The 11667-nt window shown below is 37.1% G+C and overlaps 1 protein-coding gene across 1 annotated transcript; it reads right to left on the reverse strand.

Moving 5' to 3' along the window:
- Positions 1-1204: 1204 nt before the first annotated feature.
- uchl1 (ubiquitin carboxyl-terminal esterase L1 (ubiquitin thiolesterase)) lies at positions 1205-6727 on the reverse strand. Its single transcript, XM_034231210.1, has 9 exons — positions 6598-6727; positions 6494-6505; positions 5951-6079; positions 5158-5299; positions 4626-4711; positions 4102-4149; positions 3441-3510; positions 3291-3349; positions 1205-2199 (listed from the first exon to the last, which is right to left on the reverse strand). Exons 1-9 carry the CDS (start codon positions 6628-6630, stop codon positions 2116-2118), a joined length of 663 nt encoding a protein of 220 aa, XP_034087101.1. The 5' UTR covers positions 6631-6727; the 3' UTR covers positions 1205-2115.
- Positions 6728-11667: the final 4940 nt, after the last annotated feature.

Here is an 11667-nt window from a genome sequence, read left to right on the forward strand (position 1 = left end):
GCTGTATGCTTAGAGTATTAGAAGTCCACTGGCTTCAAACATTTATAGAAATGTTACAATGACATTTAAAAACGTAGAGCTTTCACGGTTTATTGCTCAATTTGAGTCAATAAAAGACCTCAGGTTTCAAACATACAACAAAAGTCTAAATTACTTGAAGCTAGGCTTATATTGCATTTGTTTAATTAATTAATAAAGAAGCATCTACCCCCAGGACCTCAGACTCTCAAGGGCCTGAGTTAATTTAATTAATTGCATATAACTTTTCAAAATAAACTCGTAAAATGCAAATGTTTTTGTTCTGTGTTTTGATAGGGCCCCACAAAAAATATTTAAATATCCACCTTTTTTTCTGTTATTTATTTGCTTCAATGAAGCAAATACAGTTGTTTTTTTTGTCTGGGCAAAATATTATGAAGCTGTCCCACAACATAGTAGTGTGTGCTCTGTACCCAATAGATACTTAAAGGCAACATAATGACCTCACTTTAACAGCCTTGCCTTAAGTTGCTAAAAATAAGAATGTCCCATGTATGATAGGCAGCTTCTGAGAGATTTGTTTCACCATAATTTAGAAGAAGCTAGAACAATCTATAGCACTAAAAAGTCTTACAAACTGCACTTCATAAACTGACAAAAGAATAGCTTGGCAGTCCTCAGCAGTGTTGCAAGCAATCAGTGTTATTGATATTTGTGCATACACAGTTGTGTCGATAGCTTCTGCCCTTTAGTATTGGATTAAATGTGATCTTTTTAAACAGCAGGGTTAACCTTTATTTTCTGACCATTTTGAAAGAAAAGTTAAAGGGGAGACTAGTGGTACCCTTTTTACTTCCATACCCGCTTTCCTAAAATATAGATATGTCTCTGTGTCTTAGAGGCTTATACTGTACATCACACTGTGCATGCTGTTTTCAACCCAGAGAAAGGTCTTGTGTCAGCAGTGATGAGTAGAATGAACAGACTATCAACAACTCTTCAGTCATCCTGCTCCCGTTTCATCTCTTTACAGCTGAACTGCACCAGCACCGGTCAGGATGAACCCCCAGCTGTGAGGGCTGCATGGCATTAACCACGTCATCACCTCATATGACACAGCGTGAAAGAAGTTTCAACTAAAATGCCGACTGGGAACTGGGGGAGGTCAAATAAAGGTTAAAGATTGGGTTTTGAAGGAAGAGAAAGAAACAGACCAGCAGACACATTTAAGTCTAATGGTTGCTTTAATGAATTCCCACAGCTGCATCACCAACAGAACTACAGCAACATAGTATTAAAACAGTGCAGGAAGTTAAACAATTGTAGCACAGCCTAGCTCGACAACACCCCAATATAGAACGCTTTATTTCGATGGTCCCTATAGTGTTTTGAATTGTATGTGTCAAACTTGTACACTTATTTTTACATTAAGAGAAAATCCATTTCAAAATAAGTGCAAACAACATTCTCTTGTAATCATTTCTGAAAACATAGGTTAACAACTGGTGTCCACCACTACCAATTTGAAGTTTAAATTCTCAATTTACAGAGAAGTATCACCCAAGAACAAATGCCACTCAAAGCCAGGGTTGCATGCATTCTCCTAACAATGGTTAAATTATTCCTACGGATACATTTGGGCTGTTCTGAGGAATGTCAGATCCTTTTAAACTGAACTAAATGCTTTCAGAAAAACAGGCAATGTTTTCTGCCTTTTCCTTCCCACTCGTCTTTATTCTAGTTATTGGCACAAAAGGTATTTATGTAAGCATCAGTGTTGAGAGTTTGACAAAGATGCACCAATGAATACATACAAGACACAGAAGCAGTTGTGAGGTGAGGTCTAACCTCATGTTTTACAATTCCCATTGCTGAATGATATCACATAAAAAGGTTTAGCTAGCTTGTATCAGTTAGTTTCATCAGAACAAAAGGGTTAGATGGTGTCCTTGTGTGTATGTGTACATGTGCTAAATAATGCTTTGTTCATGAGATGAAAGTACTTTATGTGGCAACAATGTGTGCTTTACAGTGCATGGTGTCTGCAGATGTGTGTGTTCACAGGTTGTTCTGGGTGCCGGCTGAATGTGGCCATGTGAATGCGTCAGGACATTTTGGTTGTGTCCTACCGAACATTTAACTCTGACACAGAGCAACCGCAGAGAAACGGACCTCGCCTTGCTCTCTCTCCATGAATCCACGGCACACCTTAGACGCATCCTGTGCATGGATTACAAGTTAAAAAAAGATTACGCAAATAAAACTTGCATGTAATTTACAATAATGTACTTCTAATCAAGGTTAATGTTATTTTATCACTATACACCAGAAATACTTTTACTACACTGAAGACATCTGATGTTAGTAGCCATGAAGGAAAGACTGTCCTAAGAAGGAGGATCTTTTCATATCCGGGTACATTTTACTGCCAATATCTGTATAATCCCCGGTAGGGCTGGGTACCATTAATAAAATATGAATACTGTAAAATGAGGCTTGGTGCGATTAAATACGGTTGGAGTCGTAAAACATTGTATTTTCATATATATATATATATATCATTTTTTAAAAGCGTGTTTACAGTATTACCAGAAGCAGTCCTAAAATGATTGTTACACTTCATAAATACTGTACATCAACATTTTATATAATCAATGACACTAAATAGAAGCTGTAAATTCAAGTCTGCAACTTTTGCCTACCATTATCTTTTATGTATCTATGAAGGTATCTCTACTATTGCTAAGAGTTTATACTTGTTTTTTCTTTACATGATAGCCAATATATCATATGAACATTTAATGTTGTGATTTCATTTCTAATGCATGTAGCGCCATCATGTGGTGGTTTTATGCGACAATCGCTCGACACTTTAGATGAATTTAACTGCACTCTTTCATACTGATTGTTTTTGCAGTTGTATCAGTCATGCTCGCTATGATTCTCCTTAAAAAAAATGCTTTATTCACCTAACATTTAACAACCAGTATTGGCTTACAAAGTTACTTGGTGGTTGGCATTGCTTAAATCATCATTACATTGAGATTCTTGTAGAAACTGTAATGTTTAAAATGTCTACCAATCTTCCTACCAGTCCCCATATTTGTTATGATCCCTGTAGGAGATGTGAGAGCGTGCATTAGCCAAGTTTATTGATTGAGTCAAGATACTCGGAAATGGCCACTCCCTATTCCAGTCTAATACCATGACTCATCACAGATCACACGCATAAAAGGAACTGGGCTCACAATGACAAACCACCAACAAATCCAGAATGGACACACAATGTAAATGGTTATAGTTTTGCCTACCGTAATAAATGACCCATCTTTGGTATCTCCATGCTTCACTGGTCCATTCATTCTTCCATCTTAAAAAACAGATCATATATTTTAGGATCAAAGACATAAAAAAAATTAAAAACACATTGAAGAGTGTGCATAAGGAGTTGAAATGCTTACCAAATTCATGAAGTTGTCCATTTGCATTGACAAAGGCAATAAAGTGGAAGTTGACTTTGTCAGCTTCCGGCTGGGAAATTAAGATACGAGGAATTAATTCAGAGTAAATATTGTTACATAAGAGACACGGCACACACATGGACTATCAAGAAAGAAAGAGTGCATATTGGGAAACACGTTAAACTGAAAAGTATGTATTTTTCTGATAATTATTCTTTGTATTCAGCGTTATCAGTGTATGGGGAAACACTGCAGATTAGCATCTCTTCAACTGTGGCATGTGTCAAATGAATAATTCAAATTTTGTAAATTTACTACCTTAAAAAGTGGCTAGCAATGTAGGCCATATGTACTGTAGAGTAGGGCTGCTCGATGATGGCAAAACTCTAATCACGATTATTTTGGTCAATAATTGATATCACGATTATCCATTTACTTTGAAAACATCCATTTATTGAATAAATAAATATGTGAACAGTATATTTTTAACAGTTGATAAGCCTGAACTTTAAGTATAATTCAACTGAAAAAACAATAAAATAAAAATAATCGTTTTATTTCTATTACGTTGTTTTCGTAATAGTTGCAAGCCAAAATCGAGATTAAAATACGATTAATTGCACAGCCCTACTGTAGAGGATATTGCGTTTGGATATCTTACCCTGCACTGGCCCTGCACGGCAACCTCATTGTGAGCCTCATAGATTGCCTGTAGGAGAAACAAACATGTGTCAGTTTAATACCTTTAAAACTGATCTTTTTTTTTCTTTTTTTTTTTTAAATACACATGTTCAGATGTTTCAAATGAAAATCAGATATGAAACTTCAAAATAATAACATGTTGAGTTTTTAAAAATGGCACACATTTGTAATCGTTCATTGTGTAACAAAATTCAAGAATGTTTAAAGCCGCTATCAGGCTGGCCTTAGTGACAGAGATTTAGCGATGTCTGCCACCCCCAAGTGGGTAAAACAAAACATGTAGGTACTAACAGAAATGTCAGAAATTGGGTGTTTTATTTGGGCTTACATTTGTTTGTTTAAATGTAGTAAATGCAGTTGAGGTGTTATTTGATGACGAGTAATTTGAAATACTTCAACATGTATCCATCCAAATCTCTATTCTTTTGAATTCAGCCAACAGAAGAACATAAGCAGCTTCCACAGTGTGTATGTTTATCTCACCTGGTTCTTCTCCAGATGTTTGGCACGGTCATCAGCAGACATGTTTGCAGTCTCATCTAGAAACTTCTTCAGGGCAGAGTCACTTTCTGAAGAGACCCAAAACAGCATCAAACGTAATAAATTAATTGATCCCTAATTCAAATCACAACCTGCCGCACTTAATTACACTACTAGTAATACAGATTATATAATTATTATACTGGTCTACACCTTACTTACGGAGTTGTTCCCACATCACTGTCTAGAATGACGATTTTCCACCGTTCTTCTAAATTAGATTTTTAGTTTTAACAAAATGTGGTGTAATTTTGGCATTGTTTGTCTCTATACTAAAATAAATGTAAGACTAAATTAGGTATGGGTTATATTTAAAACAACAAATCTTGGCACTTGGAATATAAACTGCCGAGTCATTTATACTGACAGACAGCAGTGAGCACCTTTTATAAATAAGTATTTTGTAATATCTATATAGACAATTGTGTTGTTTTGCACTAACTATAATACCAGTTCCGTTGCGATCTGAACTCACCAAATGTCAGCTTGCTCTTGTTATTGGCCACAGCATGCAGCAGGGCGATGGTGCCACAGGAATTAACTGCCGTCTGCTTCAGGAAATAAACCTCAGAGCTATCTGCAACCTTGTCGGCCTGCTGCTTCCTGAAAGACTCATGCTGCAAGACAGACAAATAACGTATGGGCATGTTTGGCAGATAGGAGTATGGTCATGGTCTTCTGCCCATGCAAACCCAGGGTGAAGCAAAAATATGCCACTTCAAATGTGCATTTGTATTAAGATCAATGACTTAATTCAGTCATTTATAAAGCAAATTATCTTAAATTAACATTTAACTAATTAAAGGATTGTTCTCATTATATATTTACTTGTTTTGAAATAAACAAGGCATTTGAATACACCTCTTAATCTCTCAAGAAAATTGTGATTTTTCACAATATGTGTGTCCTAATTTGTAGAGCAATTGATAAGTTTGTTCAGTTGAAAATGATATTAATTGTTATTTGTTGGTATATTTCAGCTGTTGGGCCTGGCTCCAATGAAGGGTTGGTATAATAAAGGGTTTAAGAGAGGAAAAACATAATGAAATAATACAATCAAATCCGAGAATAATACAATGTAGTTATGAAAGGATGAAAAAAGGGTAAGCATAAGCTGATTCATGTTCTTCACATCATCCGAGCATATCCTATTCTACCCATTATAAACCAGCCCTTTCCTCCCTCTCATCCATGCCCTCCCTGCATCTCAGACTCACCCCACCCCACCCTTCGCTTCCAGGAAGTAGTCGCCACCACCCGATTATTACCTGTTGTGTCAGTGGGAAGAGCAGCATCAGGGCACAGCATGGCTTTGGGACGGCGGACAGTTGCTCACTCTCCAGCCCCAGCACGTCAACAAATCGCCAGTTCTCACCCACGCCTAGCTTGCTCATCATCTGGAACACACAGCAAGGAAAATAAACACAACACGATAGCTCAAATGGAGGTGAAAGAGTTGATGTTTCAGATGCGAGATGTATACATGATCCCCTCTGAGGGAAGATGCTGCGTTGTGCTGCTCCAGCCAGACCACACCCTGTAGCCTAGACACCTGGAGATGATTGCTGCCCGCTCATGAAATCAGATAAAAGCGTCTCCTGTTGTTTTCTACATGACTACCACATTTACCTTTCACGTTACAGTTCACGTTCGCCATATTATCTTTGTTTTAATGGCGTGTCTGCAACGTGGTTTTAACGTTCGTCTCACAAACGGTTAAACTGCCTTTATAAGGAGCTAGCTAATATTAACTTACCTGACGGCTGAATCAAAAAACGTTAACGTTTACGTCACCAACCGTTGTTAGTTACCTTGTTCAGCATCTGAAGAAACAAAACAAACAGAAACCACAAGTGAATATTTCGTCCGTGAAAACGTTACGGTTTACAAACAACACAGAGTTATTTACCCTTACCTCGGGGTTGATTTCCATTGGGGTCCACTCCATTTTCGCTTTGTTTCGGTGTGTCTCGGTGAACTGTGTGTCTGCTCGCTGTGCCGGTTTCTGCTGATGTCAGTGGAAGTTACACAGCGTTCCCATACTTTATGCTGCCGGTCATACCACTTACCGGTAGACAGGGGGGTGGGCTAAGATAACATAACCGGAGGAGTTCATATTCTGCCGGCATTCTTTGCCATATTAAAGTTATTTCCAACTCTACATTTATATTGTAACACGTTGTGATGTGTAGCAACACCCTGGAAAAAGATACATCCCTATTAGAAAAATATTTAAGCTAAATCCCACCACTCAATATGAGATCACTCTGGTCGAATCAAGTTATTTCTAGAAAGAAAGAAGTGAAGTAAATCAATTCAATTCAATATACTTTAACAGAAATTAAGTGAATACCACAAGGGATGACATATTTAACTTTATATTAGTAATATAGCATATAAGTGCAAGTTCAATGCTACTTAGCCTTACAATGCAACACAAACAAAACAGTAACATTGAAAATGTTAATCTGCTAATTATAACACAGGGAGATGTTAGTTGGAATAATGCAAGATATATAATATTCTATAAGAAACGTGCCCTAAGTGTCAAGTGTAGCCATACAATTATGCATTGATTTGGAGTCATCGGGTCACATGATATGAAAGCTATTAAATAAATTAAAAAACGTCTGCTCTTTTATAAAAAATACTGAAATTAAATATAAGAAGCACTAAAATCCAATAACAAGAGTTGTGTTCTATTTGTCCAGTGTAGTAATAGAATACTGCATTGATTTGGAGTCATGGGTCACATAGTTTATTGAACATAATGTGGCTTTTCAATAAAAAACAACTTCAGAATTGTTACAACAATATTCATATTAAATAGAAAAACACTATAAACATGTACAAATAGGCATGTCCTACTTGCAAGTTAAGTACTATAATGCTGTATTGATGTTTGAGTAATTTAATTAGGTCAGATTACATGGAAGGGTTTTGAAAACAAATGAGACTTTTCAATAAACTGCTGAATTTTCATAAAATAATTTCTATATTCCTTCCTTGTCTAGTGTAGTAATACAATACTACGTTGAATTGGAGACATTGGGTCACATGACAGCAATATAAATAGAAAAAACACTGAAATCCAATAACAAATGGATGTCCAACTTAAAGCACTATACTGTACAGTATATACAACTGCATTTAATACTCTGTACTGTATACAGTATAGAGTATTAAATGCAGTTGTATATTCCATCCATATTAAATGCAGTTGTATATTCCATCCATATTCACCCATCTTAGATTTGGACACTTCATGAGTTTGAGGGACACTTCACTGCTCACAGTTACTTATTGAGTACATTTTCTAGATTTTTCCAGGAGGATATTACTTCAGTGTGTCCTGTTTTCCCAGTTGTTCTGCACCTGTTTGTTCATGTTGTGGTTTCTGTTAGTTTATGCTGCACCTGTCTGTGTAGGCACCTGGTTGTTTGTATTGGTACGAGTCCATGTTAGTGAGAATGAGAACCTGTAAATACATGCTTTGTGTTTTTCCCGTCTGTTTTATTTCAGGTTGTGGCTTACCCTCCTACTTCCTCCTGGTGGCACTGTAACCTACTTGCTTTCACTAGCATGATGGTTATAACGTGAAGAAATCCCCAGCACCGCCATCTCACACTGATAAAACACATGTTTAATAATTTACAGCTTGAAAAAGCAGCTGTACATTAAAAGGCTCTTTGGAGAAAATATATGCAGAGAAAATAACCTTTTTTTTTTTACTAAATTAGACTCTATGTTAGGTTGGAATGGGATCACCCTCTCCTTTGAGATGTGTCCCTTTCTATTATTGTCAAAACTAGGTTTGAGATATGCTAATTCAACTACTTCTTTCTGAAAGTTATGGAAGCCTTCAAGACCATAACTCAAAAGATATTTTCAAACACATCAACATTTCTCTGACATGCATGTGGAAATCAATTTGCTCATGTGTCCCTCTAAACATCATGTCGTATATATTACATGTGTCCGAAGGCCATTTTTATAGATTTTTTGAAAATGCAAACCAGTGTTGTTCTGTAGCTTCATGATTTATTTATTCAGGGTTCGACTTTGTATATATGTTTTAATCACAACTGAAGAAAGAAAGTCCCAAAAGGTATTGATTATTCATACCTGCAGGTTGAGGTCAGCGAAGTGTGTGTGTGTTGTGTGTTGTGTGTGTGTGTGTGTGTGTGTTGTGTGTGTGTTGTGTGTGTGTGTGTGTGTGTGTGTGTGTGTGTGTGTGTGTGGTGTGTGTGTGTGTGTGTGTGTGTGTGTGTGTGTGTGTGTGTGTGTGTGTGTGTGTGTGTGTGTGTGTGTGCGCGCAGAATAGAAAGAGTAAGCCTGTGGGTTTATGGGTTCATAGGTCAGGGGAATATGGGTAGCTGTTGATTTATTCTACGCGTCTACATGTCAATATGTCTGTCTAGGCCAGGGGTTTAAATAGAGTATTTGTTGGTGGTTAAAAAGCCGGACAAGCATGTGAGGCAGAGGTCTGTAGAACATTTCAGAGGAGGGAAGCAAAAATATTTCATTCTGTTTTCTCTGATTACTTTGCAAATGTGGATAAAGCCTTCAGAGAACCATTGATGAGTATGGATGCTCAGCAGCTCACAGGATATTCATCGTCACCCTGGAAATAACACTACTTTGATAAATGTTGCTTCAATCAAGATCTTTGCCATGAAATCTATTTGACCTGAAAGAAACTTGATTACACTCTTTCCTGCCACGGAATATTTTTGGAACAGCTGATGAAATCACTCTATGATTGTGGTCCTCGAAGATAAGGAATTATCCACTTGTGGACAACTGAACTATATTCACTTCACTGGAATTGTAATTCTCCTCTATTAGATGTCAGAAAACGATCTTGAGAAACCTAATTTTGACCTTTGACCTCTGTTTCCATTGCATACTGATACTGGCATGTCTATCCCGGGAAAGGTTGTGCAGGTGAATGGCGTGCCTCTTTTGGTTGCAGGTTGGGGATGGAGCATGGTGGTATACATTTGTCTATTTTTCGCACTCAGCGTGCTGTTGGCTCTGTTTCTCTGGCTGTTACTTCAACAATCTCAACGCTACAGACACAGGAGGTGAAGATGCACTGAGACCATACTACCTCAAAACGGACAGTGTGTGTGTGTGTGTGCGTGCGTGCGTGCGTGCGTGCGTGCGTGCGTGCGTGCGTGCTTGGATGCCCACTCTATAACATAACTGTGTTTGTAGAATAATGTGACATAGATTATTTTCCGAGAGCTTTCATAACCTTTACATCTATATGGATTATGATCTCTTAATACCCATTAATTATTGTACAAATATTGAAAAAGTCAAGGAGTAAAAATATCTTGGACATTGTTTGGATTGAGCGGGGGACTTTTAAATACCATTTGATTAACGTTTGAGCATATGAAAGGCAAAGGCATTTTTTCCATATGAACAAACCATGTTTTCTTCTGCATTGTAGAAGAAAGCTTAATGAGTAAACTTTCTAATCAGTTTTTGATTATGATGACATTTTATTCATGCATGCTTCAGCAGCAACTCTGAAGCCCTCGGATTCTGAATATGACTCTGCACAAAGATGTATTAATGGAGATATAGGAATATGATACTCTTCATTGTGAGCTGTATGCTAAGGTTGGGTGGCCTCTTTCTCTGTGAGGCATGATGGTTTTATTTATTTATACTGCCCTTAGTGTCTTTTTACCCTCTTACATTACATGTTGTTAATGTCTTTTAATTTGACCCTTATAAACTCGCTCAAACAATAGGATTAAGTTTCCGGTGGCGTCTGTTTTACTGAGCTTGGAAAATCATGCTCCCTTTTGTTCACCTGCAACCTAGAATAACATGCAGAACAATCTAAAGTTTAAATCAGGTTAAATCTAAAAATGTTCAATTAAAAACGTTTTTCACTTTCAGTTGTTCTTGTTTTGGTGGACTAATTGTCTTTAAATATTATTTCAGGTTTTTATAATTTTATTGATTTGTACTTTCTAAAGCCTTTTCCATTCACGTTTATTACTCTTGTTTCTTGATGCATTGAGTTTTATTGTTTTACTCAGACATAATCGAAATGAGGTCTCTACTGAATTGAATGTGTTTTTGAATTAAATTAATGCATTTCCTGCATCTCTTGGTCTCACCACCAGATGGAGTAACCCAGTTGTATTGTCTTTACATACGTTTGTAACTTTGATCACATGACATAAAGACCTCTGAAATGCCCTTGAGCAAGGCACTAAACCCCTTACTGCTGCTCAGTTACAAACTGTTTTGATTGTGTGTGTAAATAAATGGTTTTTTTGGTTTTTTTCAGTGGACCTTGTGCATCGATTTTTACAAGCTCAAAACAGTGTAGTATTTGTTGCTCTATTAAAATAAAAGTAGAGTTAATTCAAATGTTTTTATTGTTTTGGTGTGTGGGGGTATAGCAGAGTAAGAGTTAGGAGACAGAACACCTGCAAAAGAAACACTATTATATGGCTTAACAGTAGACAATACATAGACTGAAAAAAGACAATTCAAATTAATAGATAATAAATAACAAGGTTGGGAAACAGTCAAAATAATTTACAGGCAGTTCAATCAGGAGAGATGGATGGGGAGGAGGTGGTCGGCAGCATGAACACCTGAAATCACAGCTGATTGCAGGAGAGAGGAGAACCATTTTAAAGTTTGGCTGCAGCACAATGATTGGCTGCTGAGATTGAGGTGAATGTAATAGGTTAGCAGGAAGCCTGTGATGAGATGATTATAAGCAGCTGCGGAGTAAATGTATACCAGTCTTCTTGAAAGAACTTGCGCTGAGCTCCATTTCAATCAGGAGAGACTTCATTAAAGAACATTTATTGACACATGCCATATGATAAATGTTAAGTCTTTGGCGATTAGACCCCGATCCTGAAATCGTATATCTAAAGGGGGGATGCAGCCTTGAGCATAAGGAACGCCCAAAAAGGAGGAAAGTGGATGAAAGATTAAGATC

The sequence above is a fragment of the Gymnodraco acuticeps genome, unplaced genomic scaffold (genome assembly GCF_902827175.1).
Source record: "Gymnodraco acuticeps unplaced genomic scaffold, fGymAcu1.1, whole genome shotgun sequence".
NCBI lineage: Eukaryota > Metazoa > Chordata > Actinopteri > Perciformes > Bathydraconidae > Gymnodraco > Gymnodraco acuticeps.